The sequence below is a fragment of the Balaenoptera ricei genome, chromosome 6 (assembly GCF_028023285.1).
Source record: "Balaenoptera ricei isolate mBalRic1 chromosome 6, mBalRic1.hap2, whole genome shotgun sequence".
Lineage (NCBI taxonomy): Eukaryota > Metazoa > Chordata > Mammalia > Artiodactyla > Balaenopteridae > Balaenoptera > Balaenoptera ricei.
In genome coordinates, this window is record NC_082644.1 from 68843093 (window position 1) to 68862950 (window position 19858).

The window sequence follows — 19858 nt, forward strand, 5'->3', positions numbered from 1 at the left end:
TTCTTTATAGTAACAATACATAATTTTAGCCCATTACTATATATAATACCATTGCTGTGGTAGTAATTTAGCATATGAGGTAATTAACTATGATTATTATAATTTTATTAATAGAGAGAATGGAGCCTAGCTAGACTGACTACACTTAGGATCCTGTCAGATAAATATTACTTCCTTATATTTGTATAGCAGTTTCGTTTTCAGAGCTCTTTCTCATTTCTTGTTTTATTTGCTCTGTACAGTCTTCCAGTAAGAAAAGCAGGGCCTGTATAATTTTCCATTTTGCAATTGAGGAGCTGAGGCTTGTAGAGAATGACAGACTTGTCCAAGGTCATATGGCTTATAAGTGGTTAATCAGGTTCATTTCCTTCCACCTATAGTTAAGATTCTCACTGAACCTAGATTGACCTTCAGTATGGGAAAGAACAGAGAATAGAATCTGACTATAATTGACGAGTCTTCATTTAACTTTAGCCATTTTATAGTTTCTTGTGTTTGCTCCCATTCCAGTCATCTGAATATTGGCTTTAATGTTTTAGTAGTCTATTATGTTGATGGTGGTTACAATGAACCACATCTCTGGGTATTCACACGCTTGTGAAGTCTCTTTCCTTTCAATGTGGACTGGGCCTGTAGCTTATTTTAACAAACAGAATGCAACAGAATTAGAGCTGTCTGAAGTCTGGGCATAAGCCTTAAGAAAGCCAGGTAGCTTTTGCTTTTATGTTTCTGGGAGACCTGAACCATTATGTCAGAAATCTGGCTACCTTCCTAGAGAGACCATGTGGAAATGAGGCCACATGGAGACAGGGAGAGGGAGAGAGGAAGAGAGGGAGAGAGAGGGGGAGAAAGGGAGAGAGAGAGGCTCTGAGGGAACATGGAGACAGAAGCCCTGTCACCCTAATCCTAGTATTCTAGCTGAGCCCAGTTCCTACCTGCCAGCTGAAAGCAATTGTGTGAGTGACCACCAGCAAGACGAGCAGAAGAACTAGCTGAGCCAGCCCAGGTTGCAGAATTATGAGCAAAAAACATAGTTTTTGTTTTTGTTTTTGTTTTTTTGAGCAATAAGTTTTGTAGTGGTTTGTTACACAGTAATAGAAAAGCCAGAGAAGCATGACAGTGTACTTGAAAATAAAAGTCTTGCTAAACGGTGTTTCCCTTTCTTGGCCTATTTTGACAGTTTTGGTCTTTTTCTGGTTTGCTAATGTCAGGCAGTGTTGAAGAGAGAGAATAGTAATGAATAATTTTTCCTTTCCAGAAGCTCATCTTACTGAACCTTTAAATACACAGGTTTGGCTGATACTTGGGTAAACCTGAGGTAAACCCAGTCTCTCTGTGCTGAGTCTCTTCAGAGAAATCTCAGGAGATTGGGCTGCTTCCTATTTTCAGGTCTCTGATTCTTCTTCTATGTTGAATTTCCTGCTCCCAGTCTTTTGTGACTCTCTTTATCCCTGTCAGAGTTGAATTGGATTTGGCCTAGGTTAGCCAGCTAAGAAAAGATGGCGTAGTCTTTCTTCCTCTCTTGAACTTGTTCCTGTTGTCCACAAAGACTTGGGAGGCCTTTTGGGGCTGAGAGTAAAACTAAGACATGGACTCACCTCAGTTTCTGATCATTTATTTACATATTACTTAACAGGAAAGATATGCTGCAGTGAAACATTACTCGTGCATGCAGTTTATCTTTTCCCTCTTGTAGACCAATTTCTTCCTATTTAACTATAAATACTGCATATTTTATTTTCCCATATAATTAAAATTATAAAATTATAAAAATAAAAAAATTGCAAAATGTTTTGTAAGTTTCTGCCAGAGATGAGAACCAGTGAACTAAACGCTTATAAGAATAATTTTTTAAAAACAATTTTGTTGTTGTTAAAAATGCTTTTTTGTTTTAAAAAAAATACATGAAGATAGATTTAAAATATTACAAAGCTTGATTGGCTTCCAAATCGCTGGAGTGAGGGCCTCAGTGTACTCCCTCTCCCTCTAACACAACAAAAATGCAAAACAACTAAAATCAACCATTTCAGAATTCTGGCAATTGATCAAAGCCAGAGAATGAACTGAAAATTGTCTATCCAAGAGAAGACTACTGAACCTTGAGATGACAGTGGCATCTAACTTGTGCCCACTCCCATTCTCCCTCCTTCCCCAGCTTGTGGTATAGCAGAAACTGGCAGCATTGCAGACAGTGGAGAGATCTGACCACTTTTGGAGATCCATGAAAAGCACCATCCCTAGATCACAGTTAATATTTTGTCTGAATTTGTATCTCCCTGGGAAAACTCAGTTCTCAGAGAGTGATTGGCTATTGATTTGACTTAGAGCTCAGCTCAGCTGGGGGAAGAAAATGCCTACCCCCTGGGCTTTACTGAAACAATAGCAACTGTTGGCAACATCTCCACTGTTTAAGGCTGTGATTTCAGGTGGGGCAAACAAGAGCCTGGCCAGGAATGTAGAAGGAAATCCTGGAGGATTAGCCAACCATAGGGAACTTTGAAAAGCTCCAGCATATTTGTAGATATCTAAAAGATTGCAGATGTGCAAGGCTGTGCATATGCCCAGGAAAGACCTGGGAAAGGAGAGGATCCACCTCTGGCTGACCTTGAGGCTCTGTGCAAGAAGGAAGTGAAAGCTAGGGCTGTCTTACAAGCTACCAGAAGTTTGAAGGTGTGGCTTCTCATGAAGGTTCCTTTGGCTTTGGCAAAGGGTGGAAGATATACAGGCAAGGCATTTAAGGAAATCTTCTGACCAGTCACTGGTTGACCACTAAATTATACTGATCCAGGAAGCCAGGCTTAAAAACAAAAACTTAGAAGAATACTCAGTGGCCACATAATACAGAGACTACAGAATTAGTTCATGAAAGTGCTAAACAAATAAGCAGCACCAAGAAAAAGAAGAGAACTAGCGAGAAAAAATCTTAGTGGGTCAGTGTAGAAGATTCTGCTACCAGAATTGTTAAAATACATAATCTAGATAGCTTGATAACTATCTAGTTAAATAGATAGTTTCAGATATCCAAATAGATATCTAAAACTATCCAAAATGTCTAGTTTTCAACACAAAAATTATGAGAAATAGAAAAGTATGCTACGTACATGGGAAAAAAGTGAAAAACTAGCTAACAGGAAAATGTCCCTGTGGGCCTAGATTTGGACTTAATAGACAAAGACTTTAAGTCAGCTGTTGTAAATATGTTTAAAGAACTAAATGAAACCATGTCTAAAGAATTAAAGGAAAGTGTGAAATTGATATCTTACCAAAGAGAATATCAATAAGCATAGAAATTATTTTAAAAGAACCATATAGAAATTTTGGAGTTTAAAAGTATGATAACTAAGTGAAAAATTTACCAGAGGGGCTCGATAACTGATATGAGTTGGTAGAAGAAAATATTAGTCAACTTGAATGTAACTCAATAGAGATTATCCAGTGTGAGGAGTAGAAAGATAATGAAAATGAACAGAGCTTCAAGAGACCTATGGGACACCTCAAGTGTACCAACACACACATAATGGGATAATGGGAGTCCCAGAAGAAGAGCAAAAAAAAAAAAGCAGAAAGAATGTTAAAAGAAATGACAGAAAACTTCCCAAACTTGCTGAAAAAATACTAATTGACACATTAAAGAAACTTAGTGTACTCCAAGTAGAATAAACCCATCATAGTCAAATCATAGTCGAATTTAGACATCATAGTTAAATTTACGAAAGTGAAAGACAAAGAAATCTTGAAAACGTGCAGAGAAAAATAAGATCAATAGCTGACTTCTTCTCAGAAACCACGGACGCTGGAAGACATTTTCAAAGTTGAAGGAAAAAAGCTGTCAACCAGGAATTCTGTATCTAGCTAAAATCTCCTTCAAAGATGAAGGAGAAATTGACACTTACAAATAAACAAAAACTGAGAGTCTGTCACTAGCAAATGTGCCCTATAAGAAGTATTAAAGGGAGTCCTTCAAGTTGAAACAAGAAGACACTAGGCAGTAAACTTAAATCCACATGAAATAAAGAGCAGTGGTAAAGTTAACTACATAGGTATTATGAAAGACATAATATAAAAATACATATAGATGCATTTTTCTTTGTAACTTATCTTCTCATGTTTTAAAAGACAACTGCATAAAGCAATAATAATAAAACTGTTGATGGGTTTATAACACATAGAGATGTAGTTTGACAATAATAATAAAAAGGAAGGCAAGGGAACAGAGGCATATTGGAGGAAAGTTTTAAATTATTATTGAAATTAGGTTAGTATAAATCCAGACTAGAATGTTTTAAATTAAAATGCTAATTGTAATTTCCAGAGCAGCCACTAAGAAAACAAGTCAAAAAATTATAGTGAAAGAAACAACAAGGGAATGAAAAAGATACACTAGAAAATATCTACTTAACACAAAAGAAGGCAGGAAATGAGAAAAAAAAAGATATTACAGAGCTCAAATATACCCTTAAAGAGTAGAAGTTACAATGTGTAATTTCCATGTAAAATAATATGTTTATATAATCTTTAAGGAATGTTACCAGTAGAGAAAATTGGTCAATGGATCCTCTTTGGGGCTTAATTTTTTGATACGATTGGATACTTATCAATAAATATGGTATAAGAAAAATGCACCAAAGTGAGGTCAACGTGAAAAGATTCCATTAACCCTGGGTTCTTAAAATGTAGCTTTGTTTCCCTGGAAATGAAACAGTAATGTATGGAAATGAGAGATTCTCTTTATTTTGTTTCTGAAAGTTTGGGTATGGAAAATTTAGTTCTTCCCCTTCCTCTAAATATGGAAAAGAAACGATGAGAAAAATGCTTTGGAGAAGAGAGGAGATCATAGGAAAAAGGCATCTGGAGATAAATGCACATAGGAGAGGGTTGTCAAAAAGAAAAATGTTCTGGACAGAATATTTCAGAAGTCTTGAGAGGTATTTCTGCCTGCATTTTCCATATATTGTTGATTCTGTTCTCCATGGGTGCCCAGCCCAAATGCATATGTGATCTCATAACAAGGATTGTTCATTGTTCAAGCAGCCACACTTACAATGTCTTACATATGCCTTCAGAAAATAAAACCCATGTTTAGCTTTATAGTGTGAAGAAAGTTTAATTATATCAAACAATACATGTAATCTCCTTATTATAGGAAAAGTGATTAAATTGAATTTTCTTATTACTGATTTAAACTATCATTTAAAAATGCAATTCTCAATCTGTTTTCAGTCCCAGCACAGTTGAAGAATGTAGCACAGTTGCATCAGTAATGATGGCTCACTCAACGGGGAGCGTCTCTCTGGGTGAGAATAAGTAATATTTTAAAAGTCGTCCAAGTAATTCTGATATGGTGTACCTCCTTTCCATTATAAGTAACAAATTTAAATCATAGAGTCCTAGAATTTTATAGAAATTAGTGTTATTAAGAGATTATGATGATTAAAATTGAATCTAGTAAGATTATTTTGTTTCTTAAGCAAGTTACAGTGAACCTTTTTAGTACTTTTTCTATAAGCTTACCAAAGTTTTCAAGACATTTTTATTCCTATGTTTTTTTCTCTAACCAGATTAACCATTTTTAACTGTACAGTGCAACACGTTAACTATATGCCCATTGTTGTGCAACAGAACTCTAGAACTTTTTCAGCTTGCAAAACTGAAACTTTATACCTGTGAAGAATAATTCTCCTTTCTCCCCTCCCCTCAGCCTCTGGTAACCACCATTCCACTTTCTAGGACTTTTACTATTTTAGATATCTCGTAAACGTAGAATCAAGCAGTGTTTGTGTTTTTGTGACTGTCTTATTTCGCTTAGCATAATGTCATCAAGGTTTATCCATGTTGTAGAATATGACAGGACTGCCTTGTTTTTTAAGGCTGACTAATGTTCCATTGTACAGGCATACCTCATTTTATTGTGCTTTGCTTTATTGTGCTTCTCAGATATTGCTTTTTTTTTTTTTAACAAATTTGAAGGTTTGTGGCAACCCTGCATTAAACAAGTCTGTCGGTGCCATTTTTTCAACAGTATTTGCTCACTTCCTGTCTTTGCATCACATTTTGGTAATTCTCCCAATATTTCAAGCTTTTTCATTATTATTATATTTGTTACGGTGACTTATTTTCCTATTGCAAAAGGTTATGACTTGCTGAAGACTCAGATGATGGTTACCATTTTTTAGCAATGAAGTTTTTAATTGAGGTTTATGCATTTTTTTAGACATAATACTATTGCACAGTTAATAGACTGTAGTATACTGTAAATGTAACTTTTATATGCATTGGAAAACCAAAAATTCATGTGACTCACTTTGTTGCAATATTCAATTTATTAAGGTGGTCTGGAACCAAACCCTCAATACCTCCCAGGTATACCATTTATCCATTTATTTATTTATTTAAAATTTATTTTATTGAAGTATAGTTTTTTTCAGTTCTTTTTTATTGAAGTATAGTTGATTTATAATGTGTTAATTTCTGCTGTACAGCAAAGCGATTCAGTTATACATATATATTCTTTTTCATATTCCTTTCTATTATGGTTTATTACAAGATATTGAGTATAGTTCTCTGTGCTATACAGTAGGACCTTATTGTTTATTCATTCTGTATATAATAGTTTGCATCTGCTAATCCCAAACTCCCAATCCATCCTATCCATTTATTTATTGATGGGCATTTAGGTTGCTTCCACTTCTTGGCTATTTTGAATAATGCTATATTGAACATGGGTGTACAAATATCTCTTAAAGATCCTGTTTTCAATTCTTTTGGATATATACCCAGAAGTGGGATTGCTGGATCATTTGGTAATTCTATTTTTAATTTTTTGAGCAACCTCCATACTACTCTTCGTAACAACTGTATCATTTTACATTTCCACCAGCAGTGGACAAAGGTTCCAATTTCCCAGCATCCTCACCGACACTTGTTATTTTATGTTTTTTGTTTTGTTTTATAGTGGCCACCCTAACCACTTCTAGGTTATGTTAGGTCTTTATTTACTCCTAAATCACTTTCTAAAGAAACAGAATAGCTACTTTAGGAGATTCCCTATAATTATTACAAATCTTCACACTGCTCCCTGATCTCAAATACTAGAATACTAATTGGGGCTAGTGTTTTAAACATATTAGATTGAATGTGTAAAACTGGACATTTGAATTCCTTCATACTTTACCAGATATGATCCTCTTTACTTTTGGAATTCATATGATACTACGTTAGACATCACCACCTTATAAGGCAACGATAAAATGCTTTTGTCACTACCTGTAGTTTCTAAAATGGTAAGCGTGCTTTAATGGCATCATCCATAGTGGTGATTGCTGTCACTGGGTGGCTTGCCTGCTCTTGTTTCCAAGCAGTCCATAAATGCCGTATCTTCGGATGCGTTTCTTCAGTGTATACCTAATGTGCTTCTCTGACACTCTCTGAACATGGTTTTCTCCATTTCACTTACCCTGTTGCATCTGCATGTGAATCTTTCTGTCATCCATTCTCCACAGATTTCTTGCCTAAGTGGGGTTGTGTTGCCAAAAACTTTGCTTCAGTGATGGTAGACCAGCTCTCTTCCAGTGCCCTATATTTGATGAGCTAGCCATTTAATAGTAAGTACAGCTTATGGATGATGCTTATGATCATATTCAAAACAGAAGATATAATGCTCATAATCCATCTAGTCCTCACAGCTGAATAAATTTGGGCATTTTCTATTTTGTGGACATGTGGATTGATTGGGAGCTCAGCGTTGTTTCTAACTTGTCTTTGACTCTTCCAAATATTATACTTCAGTGTTATAAGTTTGGGGGAAAAAAAGCCACTTTGAATTTGGGGGCAGATCTGTATTCAAGTCTTGACTCTGCCGCTTGGTTGACTACCTTAAGATATGTTTCTTATCCTCTCCGACTCAGAAATCTCATACGTAAATTGCAGATAGTGATACGTAAACTTTTATTTTAAATGCTTCATTGATACAGTAAGCTTGTGTTTTTAGGAAGTTTTTTAACCAATTCTATCACGTTAGAATTTTCCTCTTACAAATAGTGAAGGTGAAGGGATTTTTAGACTGGTAATACTTTTATAACCCGTATCTGACAGGAGATCTCTTCTGATGAGTTTGGTTCTCATAGTTTGTCCATTAATTGAAAAAAGTCAGTTAATACAGATCATAAAAGATGATGCATACATCCCACTAACATTTTAATTCAAAGCATATAAACAGACTGTCTTTTGTTTAGGGCCAAGGCCTTTCCTTATAGTATGAGTTTGCTGACTGGAGCAACAAGTCTTTCTTAAATCTATATTTATAACAAATCATTTCCAGTTTACATTTTGTTTCTCTAGATTAAAACTATAGAGAATTGAAAAGCAGTGGTTCTCAAAGTGTGGTTCCCAGACCAGCAGCATCAGTATCACATAGGAGTTTCTTAGCATGCAAATTCTTTGGTTTCACCCCAAACCTACTGAATCAAGCTAAGAAGGTGGGGCTCTGCAATCTGTTTTCACAAGGCCTCCATGCTAAAGTTTGACAGCCACTATTCTATATTTTATGATTTCCACCAGTTTTTATATTTCTCTTACCCTTGCCTATGTCAACAGCACTGTTCTGTAGTGACTTGCCTTTATCAAGTCTTTCAAAGCTTTTGACTTAGTTTTTAAAGATACATTAGCTTTTGTTTTTGCTTTCATTGTTTATCTAATATGTAATTAAATTTGTTAATTACAGTAACAATGAAACTCCCCTAATCAGCAAATACTACTGATTTGAGGAGAAGATATACTCAGCATTAGGGAGCAGAAGTGAGGGGCACACCAGAGAGTAGTCCACATGCCGTGAGTTTTCAGCACACCACGGGCATCTGTCCGTATGGTTGCAGAGGAAGTGGAGAGTGTGGGTTCAATTAGCAAGTTGGGTAAATGAGGTTGGTCAAGAGAGCTTCTCATATTTATTTTTCTGTGTAAGCTTACAAATTTCTCTGATCCTTACCTTTATAGCCCTTAATTCAGTACTTCTGTGTTAGACTTCTGTCTGTTGATCTGTAAGTAGTCTTCTTGCTTAGAACCTGGAGTTTGAAATGTGTTTTTGATAACTCATAAATCTCTTAGGTTGATGTGGAGAAAGCAGAGAACCCACCCAGCAGCTCAAATGGAAGATGTGTACCTATTTTCATTGACACTGAGCAGGAAACTGCATAGCAGCTAATACTTGAAGTAGAAAACAGATAGAAATGTTGTTTCCTAGCCTGAGACTGTAACTTTTGCTCCAGTTTTTAGTGCCTACTTTGATTTGGGAGAAAGCAGTCATGTGTGGGGATAGTTCAATTCAATACATCACGATGGCCATTCCTGCCGAAGTGCAGGTAAAATATTTGCCCACCACTGAGATACAAAAGGGGTTATGTAAGTCAGTCTGGAATCTGGCCTGCTGAACTGAAAACAGTGCCGTTTGGCAACATTCTGGATGGCGTTTTGATTGAGTGGCTTTTCTAACTGTATGTTTTAATTATTTTTATATTTTTAGCCACATTGCTGATTTCACAAAGAGAAAGGGGGTAAATAGCCTGTCTGTATCACCTCTGGATCGTATTGTTGCTGCAATAGTTGGGTCATAGTACTGCTATGAAACATGATTAGAAAACTACCTAATACAAAGCAAATAACTATCATATAACAATATCAGGGTACTGTGACAGTGGTCCAGTAAAACAGCAGTACTAGTCCCACTGAAGTTGAGATGCAGATTTGATATTTGTTTAGTATTCATTCTTGAGTGACACAGTGACCCAGTCATTCCACTAACAAAACAATTGCTGCTATAAATCTGGTTAAAAAGAGAAGTGACTGTTGCTTAAGATAGACTGAAGTTTTGTTAAAGATAGGCTCTAAATCCACATATTTTATGTGCGTAGCATAAATTGTGAGTCTCTATTTAAATTCCACTTTGTTGTCTGGAGAAGGGTTTAATAAAAGCAATGAAACTTTAGTTTCATGCCAAACTAAAGTAAAAGGAGAACAAAAATTAACAGATAATAATTATCGAATAAGTTTTGAATGGTAACTGTAGACTAATGATGTAGAACTGTTACATCATTTTATTGTTACAAATATTCCTCTAGAATGTTATTATCTAAGTTTTATAAATGGGTAAAATGGATTAAGAAAACTGGTGCCTTGCCCAAGGCCATGAGCTAGGATTTGAACTGTGGCAAAGCCCAAGCTTTTAAGTACTACTTTACACCTTAATATCCGGTGCTTTAATATTCCTGGCCTGCTTTCAAAAACTTCTCTCTTCCTGTCAATTCCAGAGATAACATTCAATAACTTGACAACAGTGACCTTTCTAAACAAATATAGAGTGTTACAGAACTAGGTGGCCCAAGATTATATTTTATTTTTCTGGCTCAAAATAAATTCCCTGCTCTTGGAATGATAAAGTCCAAAAAAGACCCTTCTGTGTCCCAGGACTTCATCAGGCCACATGGCCAGCTAGTGCCCTTTTTCATGAGCCAGTCACGAATACAGAGCCTTATGTCTTTATACTGTAATTTAGATTAGGGCCTAATGAAAGGGCAAGAAGCTGCTTTACTAAATGAGATCATTCTGGCCTTCCTAAATGGCAGTGCATTTGGTTAGAAAGAGTCTGAGGAATTAATGACAGAAAGGCAGTACTACTGTCTGGCCTGTTAAGTGGATGTAAGCAAGGAGAAGGCTGATTCATAATTTAACAGACTCCCAAATTAGGCATCTTTTTTTCCATTGGGATTCAAGTAGGATTTTTTTCTAGTATTAGAAACCTTGTTCTTGATCAGTCAAAATCTGGGTGGAAATCTTTTTGACAGTCATAGACAGATATCTTTGGAAAATAAATTCTGTATTGGAAACATAAGTTATGTCATATGGAAGCATAAACATGATCCTTTTATGAGCTCAATTACATTTAGTAGATTTCAGATTTAGAGAGACCAGGTTACACAGGGTAGGCATAGAAATGTTTCAAAGATATATTAAAGCCAACTTGTAATTGACAGTAAAAATTACAGTGACAGTCACTGGACGTGGAGTCAGGAGGCCTGTGTTTGAGACTTTTCCGTTACTCTGAAGGATCCTAAAGCAAGTGGTTTAAATTCTCTGTGAGTCTCAGTTTTCTCATTTGTAAAATGAGGCCAGAAGAATATTACCTGCCTTGTTTCATTACAGGGTTGTTCTGAGGACCAAGTGAGGGGGCATGTAACAAAGCTATGGCGATGTATAAAGTTACGGTGGCATCTAGTACATAATGGGAAGTGTCCTCAGTTGTGAGTAGGGCAGGCCTGCATTTGGAATTGCTCTATTAGTAGTTTGGTGATTTGTGCCAAGTCACCACAATCTTGAACCTTATTTCTCTCACCAGTGTACAATAATAATCCATCTCACAGAGTTGTGAGTGTTACATTAGTTGTAGATGCTATTTTTAAGTTTTTATAAAATAGTGATCAACCAGGAATTATTATCTTGAACAGATTTCAGAAAGTTAGAAAAGAAACAGCCACAGGCTTCTTATCTGTTCCCAAATATCTTAGCAATATAAACAATCCAAAGAATATTAGAATGTTAGTGCTAGAAGGACCCTCGAAGGTCACCTATCTTATCCTCCTCATTTTAAGACAAAGGATTGCCTCCTAATCATATTTTTGTCATTTCTGCTGTGTATATGTGTTTGGATAACACTGTCACCAGTATCATCAATTGTAAAGGATGGCAACCATCACTCAATCTTGATAGATACAGATTTCTAAAAATGTAAAGCCAGAGAAGAATTCTGCTTGGAGGTAGTATTGTGTTATGAAAAGAACCTGGGCTTTGTTGTCCAAAGTTACGATGGAATCTTGATCCTGTCAATTACTAGTTTGGGAACAGTGGAAAATTTACTTAATGTTTGGTGTAGCGTAGCTCCTTAACTATATTATTTCTTTACCTATCACACAGGCCATGTCTGTGTCTATACCTTAGCCATTTCCACATGTGATTCTTGGATCTGAGATGAGTTTGCTTTTTATGCTGTTAACGGTTCTTGACCTTTTTCTTCCTTGTCTCCTACAAATACAATAGTGATTCCTTCAGATGGAAGGGGGGAATTGTAGCAAATCAGAATCTTGGAACTGTGGGTTAGGTGAAGTTAGAAAAGACTTCTCCTTAAGGCTGGTTTAGGAACTTAAAACATGAAGCTATTATTTTTAAAACTATAATTCTGTTAGGCCATTTGTCAAATTTTTTCTTACGTGATTGAGTTTCAATTTATCTGTGTTGGTTTTGCTTATATTAGGGGTACATGTGTTTAAAAAATTCATTAGACAGCTAAATGGGCAGTGTTTTAATACGGAATTTTAAAATACTATTAAGTGTATTCCTGTGAGAAGACCTCTTCAAAAGAAATAACAAGAAAATAATGTTTTATCACTGAAAACTCAGTAAGAGCAAATGTAGAGAATGTTTATGTTTATAATTAAGAATAATGACCTTTGAAAACTTTTAAGAACATACTGTTAAGAGATTGCATAGTTTATATATTGATGATAATAAGCTTGGGGTTTTTTTCACTTATTAAGAGTATTCTTTTCATTCTTATTTGATATCCAGGAAATATACAAGTTGATCCTTAAATTTGGAAAAAGAAAATTCAAAACCAATTAGCTGTTCAATTCTAGATTCTAATGGACTAGATTGAAAAATGGAACATTGGTAGATAAAGACAACATTATACAACATAGAAGCTGGTGATTCAGTGTGAATTTTCTGTCATTTATCAGCATTTTAACTTTGGAACGTGTTTTTCTTTCTTTCCTTTTGTTAATTAAATAAATGGCTAAAATTTCTCCTTTGATCATCTTAATGTAATTTCATTGCAACCACTAATCTGTGGGGTTTCAGTTGAATTTTTTTAATATGAGTTTATGTAGAGAGGCTTTATATCTTTCTAAATTTTGGCTACACTAATTAGAGAATGGATATTACAAAAAATTGGCAGTCAGTTTTTTGAAATATTAAAATGAATTGGTTAAGAAAAGGGATACAAATGTTTAGTGTTACATTTTTCAGCTTGTTTTTACATTGTCCTTCAGAATGTTTAATATTTTGTAATGAGATTTCTTCTTGCAAAAAGAAAACAATCGGGCAAAAATATGAGAAATGTTTTCAGTTGTCCAAGGCTAATGTTGACTTAAATAGGTCTAGGTCTTCGTGGTTGACAGCTGCAGATAATTAGCTTTTCTTTCTTAACAAAGAAAGCAAATGGAGCTGCGAGACATTCATTGCCTTTTCTGTCATCATCATAATAATGTATGTATTTAACTTCTGCAGTTCCTTAAATTGATTTAGTGCTAAGCTGCCTACATTACATACAATAGGAGTGACAAGTGAAAGCTGCAGCACATATTTGCGTGGCAAAAGGGAGCAGTGATTGACAGCAAAGTTCCTCTCTACAAGAATTAGCAGTGTTTTGGAGCTCAGAAAGGGCCAGATACACAATTCTTAAAACTGTAGAGCAGATTCACGAAGTGAATTTTAAGAAGTGATTGCCACTTGGTATATTTGAGTGTCTCTGTTCTTGGCTCTGGGTGAGGGGCACAGACGGACAGAATCTCACCTGACTGCCGAATGTGAGGAAGTTTTTTTTAAGCATATTAGTATTTGTAATTTAAGATTGATACTTCCAAATTATAGATCAAATTGTGACTGTATTCAGTAACTGAAAATTTCCTTCAACTCTAACTGATTCACTTATTTGAAGAAGTCAAATAATACATCTATTCAAATGAGGATTTTAAGACTGTAAATCAAGCTATTCTTCAGTGAAAATATCCATTTTCACATGTTTCTAAAACTTGAGGGATCATTTTTGGAAAGGTAATTGTGTAACGCTTTGTGATTTCTTTTGACCAGAGAGTGGCTAAGTGTGATCATCTTTCAAAAGTACTCAAAATATCCTGCAGTTCCTTTGTTTGTTCGACAGAAGCCCAGAAGCTGTGGTTGAAAAGACAGTTGGTGATTGCTGTTGAATAATGGTCTGTGAGGAGCCTAGAATACTGGGCTTCATACAATACCATGGAAATGCTTTTTGTTTTGGTGGCAACACCTTGTATGCCTGTGGGGTGGAGGGGAGCCCTACATGTCTTTGTACATTGGCAGCCTCTACTGGCCATTGCAAAGTGTAGCATTGACCTCTGTTCTTTCCACTTCGGGTTGCATATGGTTTTATTTGAGCTCAGCTCTCACTTTTTTGTTAATCCCTTTTAAAAACTAGTTTATCTGTTGGATCTCGAGTTATAGTTATTTTAAGAGCTACTAGTCCAATATTGTTGTCTGTAAACTAATATAAAGAATGGAAATCTTTAGAATTTTGGGAGAAGTTATGAATATAACCCTGCCCTGAGAAATAACTTCCATCTAAGAAGTAAGATAGATTTTAAAATACTTTCTCAGTTGCACGCCTTTGATTAGGGATTTACTTGTTACTGGCAAATAAGTCTGATCCCCTGAAAGAAAGCCTTGACTCAGTGATAGATTTAATTAAACACATGTTCATTTGTTCTTTAGTTTTAGGTGTACCAACTATTTTAGAGGTTTACAGAAAGTGGGTGTAAACTCTTACTGGGCTTTATGATTGTAGGTACCTCCGGGGATTGGTGGAGGGTCTAGACTGTTAAGTATAGACAGTTACAAATATCTGTAAATAAAGTATCCAATTGCAGTAAACCCTGGGTTATTCTGGTTTTAGCAGTAAAGACTTAAATTTTGTCTGACCTAATATCTTTGTGTTTGGGGAATAATTTGACCACAGTAGGTGATTTCCTCAACAAAACAGATCTGTTTATTGATATTTCAGTTTTATGAGTGGCTCTACTGGTCTCCTAATTATTTATTTTTTTTGAAAGACATTCTTTATATGCTCTTTTTTTAAATTTTTATAAATTTATTTTATTTATTTATTTTTGGTTGTGTTGGGTCTTCGTTATTGCGCACAGGCATCCTCTAATTGTGGCGAGCAGGGGCTACTCTTCATTGCGGTGCACCGGCTTCTCATTGTGGTGGCTTCTCTTGTTGCGGAGCACGGGCTCTAGGCATGTGGGCTTCAGTAGTTGCAGCACACGGGCTCAGTAGTTGTGGCTCGCGGGCTCTAGAGCACAGGCTCAGTAGTAGTGGTGCACGGGCTTAGTTGCTCCGCGGCATTTGGTATCTTCCCGGACCAGGGCTCAAACCCGTGTCCCCTGCATTGGCAGGCGGATTCTCAACCACTGTGCCACCAAGGAAGCCCGCTCCTAGTTATTTTTGAGTCTCTTGGCATTTTCTTTCTTTCTTTTTTTTTTTTTTTTTTAAAGATTTATTGATTGATTGATTGCTATGTTGGGTCTTCGTTTCTGTGCTAGGGCTTTCTCTAGTTGTGGCAAGCGGGGGCCACTCTTCATTGCGGTGCGCGGTCCTCTCACTATTGTGGCCTCTCTTGTTGCGGAGCACAGGCTCCAGACGCGCAGGCTCAGTAATTGTGGCTCACGGGCCTAGTTGCTCCGTGGCATGTGGGATCTTCCCAGACCAGGGCTCGAATCCGTGTCCCCTGCATTAGCAGGCAGATTCTCAACCACTGCGCCACCAGGGAAGCCCCCTCTTGGCATTTTCAAATAAGACACCTTGTTGAACCTTTTTATATAGTCTCATAGATACTGACTTTCATTCCTATTGCTCCCACTTATTCCTGGATTATTATAGTAGAGTACTAGTTGATCTCCTTGCTTCCATCTTCTTTGCCTTCTAATTCAACTGATACATCATGGGCATATGTATTTGACTAAAATACTGCTTTTATCACATCATGCTTTAAAAAAAAATGATTTAGTGTTTTCCTTAGAAAAAGAGCTCAATAGTATAGAGAACAGAGCAAGAAAGGAGCACTGGGCTAGGAGTAGGAAGATCTCGTTTTTTTTTTTTTTTTTTCCTCCTCGTCTCTTGCTGTAGTACCTTAAGCATAAAAATATACCTTCCTAAGCCTCTGTTTCCCCATTCTATAAAATCATTTGTTGTGAAGATTGGTTGAGATAATGTATGTGAAATTGCCATGAGCTCTGTACAACTCTATTACTTTCATTGCTACAGAGTAAAAAAACCAAATTCCTAAGACTGGAATTTCTTTCCAAACAGCTCCATGTCTGTACTGTGCCTGACATATAACAGGTACTCAATAAATGTTACTTGGGTAAATGAATCCTATCTTTCCAACCTTATCTTCTACTTCTCTCTAATCTTCCAATTCAGGTAGGTAGTCTCTACTTTCTCCATCGAAAATGTTGTTCACATAGTCACATCTGTGTCAGCCTCATGTTCACTCATCTTTTTCAAACCCATTTTTCAGGAATGATCAAGTCCCTCATACCTCATTCTAGTCCATGTTTGCTTTCTTTTCTGCCCTAGCAGTCTTCCTGTCTTTATCACTCATCACTCTATTTTGGCATATATATTATCTTGTATTATTACTAAAAGTGTCCTGTATGTATGCCTTCTCTTCCCGGTGTACTATAAGCTCCTGCAATACAGGAATGTTAGCTTTGATTTTGTAGTTACTCTTTCAGGATATTTTAACGTGACTTGTAATATATTCAAATTGATATATCAATAAGTATTGGTTTATATTGTATTTGCCAGGAGATAAAGTTTAGGACTGGCAGGATTGGCAGATTGTTAGAAGTGAGATACTAAGATGCTGGCAGACCACTGATACTCTGATTTATAGAGTAAAGACTTCAGATTGTAAGGGCTTTGGGAAGGTTCCCCTATGGGGCACATAATGACCTACATGTTATTATATTAGTTAGAGTCTTCTATTTTAATAAAGTGTCCTTTAAAATATAGATGTCTTGGGGCTTCCCTGGTGGTGCAGTGGTTGAGAATCCACCTGCCAATGCAGGGGATACGGGTTTGATCCCTGGTCCGGGAAGATCCCACATGCCGTGGAGCAACTAAGCCTGTGCCCCACAACTACTGAGCCCATGCTCTAGAGCCCGTGAGCCACAAGTACTGAGCCTGCGTGCCGCAACTACTGAAGCCCGCGCACCTAGAGCCCATGCTCTGCAACAAGAGAAGCCACCACAACTAGAGAAAGCCACGTACAGCAACGAAGACCCAACACAGCCAAAAATAAATAAATAAATTTATTTTAAAAAATATATAGATGTCTTAGTTAGTAAGCAGGTCCTCATGTACTTATATAGTTTCTTTGCAAATATAAATGAAGTGAAAAAAGGCATAGAAATCATAGGGATGATACAGTGACTGACTTTTCCACTGATAACCTTTTGGGGTTTTTTTTAGCATTTGCATTTTTACTTATTCAAATCAAACAAATTGCGTTTATTTCTTGGATAGGTAAGTTACTGTATGTCTTCAGTATATATTTGATTGCTTTTATCTTAATTGGTTTTATTGAGGCATAATTTACCTCAATACAATTTGATGTACAATTTGATGAGTTTTGACAAACTCAGTTTTTTAGTGTACAATTTGATGAGTTTTGACAAATGTGTATGGAGATGTACCACTATCACATCAATATGTAGAACTTTTACATCACCCCAAAAAGCTTGTTCATGACCTTTTATAGTCAATCTTTTACCTCGTCCTCAGGCTCCTGGCAACCATACCTCTGCTCAATGTCATTATTGTCTTTTCTAGAATGGAATCATACAGCATGTAGTTTTTGTACCTGTTTTTTTTTTTTTTTAGATTGTACTTGTATCATGTAGTTTGTTCCTTTTTATTGCTGAGACGTAGTTCATTGTATGGCTATGCCACAATTTGTTTATTCTGTTTACTAGTTGATGGGTATTTGGAGTGTTTCTAGTTTTTGGCTATCATGAATAAAGCTATTATGTACGTTTGGTACAGGTATTTGTATTAGCATATGTTTTTATTTCACTTGGGTAAATGAGTAGGAGAAAGCTTGCTGAGTCATACGATAAGGAAATACTTTAACGTTGTAAGTAACCACCAAACTATTTTCTAAACCTACCATTTTGCACCTCCACTGGTAATGCATGAGTTCCAGTTGCCCTGCATCCTTGATAACACATAATATTGACGGTGTTTTTAATTTTAGCTCTAGTTCCAGTGAGTATGTAGTAGTAATTTATTGTAGTTTTAATTTGTATTGCACTAGAATGACTAATGATGTTGAGCATCTTTGCATATGCTTATTGGTCATTTGCATATCCTCTTTTGTAAAGTGTCCAGACCGTTTACCTACTTCTAAAAAATCATGTTTTTTGTCTCCTTATTGAGTTATTTTTAGATATTTACATATTTTGGATACAAACCCTTTATCAAAAATATGTTTTGCAAATTTTCCCCCTCACACTGATGTGCTTGCATATTCATTTTCTTAAGGGTGTCTTTTCAAAGAACAAAGGTCTTATTTCGATGAAGTTAATTTATCATTTGTTTTCTTTGAGCTTTTTGTGGAGTATTAAAATTTTTGTCTAACCTAATGTCATTTAATTTGTCTGTTTTCTTCTAGGAGTTTATAATCTTCTCTTTAGGTTGTTGATACATTTTGAGTTAATTTTTACATATGGTGTAAAGTAAGTTTCATATCTTTCCATATGAGTATCCAATTTTTTCATCACCATTTGTTGAAAAGACTAATTTTTTCATTGAATTACCTTGGCATCTTTATTGAAAATCAATTGATGATATTTGTGTGGGTGTATTTGAATTCCAATTTTTTTATTATTATCTTTATGTCAGTACCTTATGTTCTTGTTTACTGTAGCTTCATAGTCTTAAAATTAGGTAGTATATGATTCCTCTCATTTTGTCTTGTGTTTCAAAATTGTTCTGGATATTTTAGGTCCTTTGAATTTGCATATATATTTTAGAATTAGCTTGTCAAATTCCACCAAAAAATTCCTGGGATTTTGATTGGAATTGTATTAACTCTATAGATTGGTTTCAGGAAAATTAATATCTTAACCATATTGGGTATTATGATCCATGGACATGACATATCTCTGTTTATTTAGGTCTTCTTTAATTTCTCTTACCAGTGTTTTTTAGTTTTCAATGTATAATTCTTGCATATCTTTTTTTCTTAAGTTTCTCTCTAGGTGTATCATATGTTTGATACTTTTATACTAGCATTGCTAGTACTGAAGTATAATATGGCTGGTATTGAAATATATTTGACTTTTTATGTATTGACCATATAGCCTTATAATGTTACTAAATGTACTTATTATTCCTAATCGCCTTTAAAAAAAATCTTTAGGATTTTCTGCATAAACAATCATGTTGTTGGCAAATACAGTTTTACTCCTACCTTTCCAATTTGTCTGCCTTTTATTAACACATTATTGACTGGGGGATTTTTGCAGAAACTAATGCCTGTGGCCAGAGATTTGTTATGTAAGTGAATATTGAAATGTCTCCGGTCAATAACGTTCAGGTAACAAAAGACGTATTGAGATGTCTCTGGTCAATAAGTTGTTAATCTTTTGGCTTATTGCATTGATTAGAACCTACAATGTTGAATGGAAATGGCAAGGGAAAATATCCTCGTCCTCTTCCTGATCTTAGAAAGAGAAGGTTTTGTCTTTGACCATTAAATATGCTGTTAGCTATAGGTTCTTTTTAGATGCCCTTTATCACCTTGAGGAAGTTCCCTTCTATTCCCAGTTTGCAGAGAGTTTTTACATATGAGTGAAGGTTAAATTGAGGTGATTTTATGCTTTTTCTCTTTTAGCCTGTTAATCTGGTAAATTACACTGATTGATACTGTAATATGAAGCAACTTTTGAATTCTGGGATAAGTTCCATTTTATCATGATTTATTACACTTTTTATATGT

At 35.6% G+C, this 19858-nt stretch overlaps 1 protein-coding gene across 9 annotated transcripts in view; it reads left to right on the top strand.

The window, feature by feature from the left end:
- The window catches only part of RFX3 (regulatory factor X3), a 295722-nt gene that overhangs the window by 53010 nt on the left and 222854 nt on the right, over window positions 1-19858 (top strand). For 6 of the 9 annotated variants that reach the window (XM_059924794.1, XM_059924802.1, XM_059924795.1 and 3 more), the window contains one exon: window positions 5221-5294. The exons of 2 other annotated variants lie outside the window; for them this stretch is intronic. In XM_059924794.1, the coding sequence (XP_059780777.1) occupies window positions 5261-5294 (34 nt within the window). In that variant the 5' untranslated portion in view covers window positions 5221-5260. Of the gene's footprint in view, window positions 1-5220; window positions 5295-7519; window positions 7602-19858 lie in introns of those variants that run through there. One more of the 9 variants, XM_059924800.1, reaches the window with a different exon arrangement.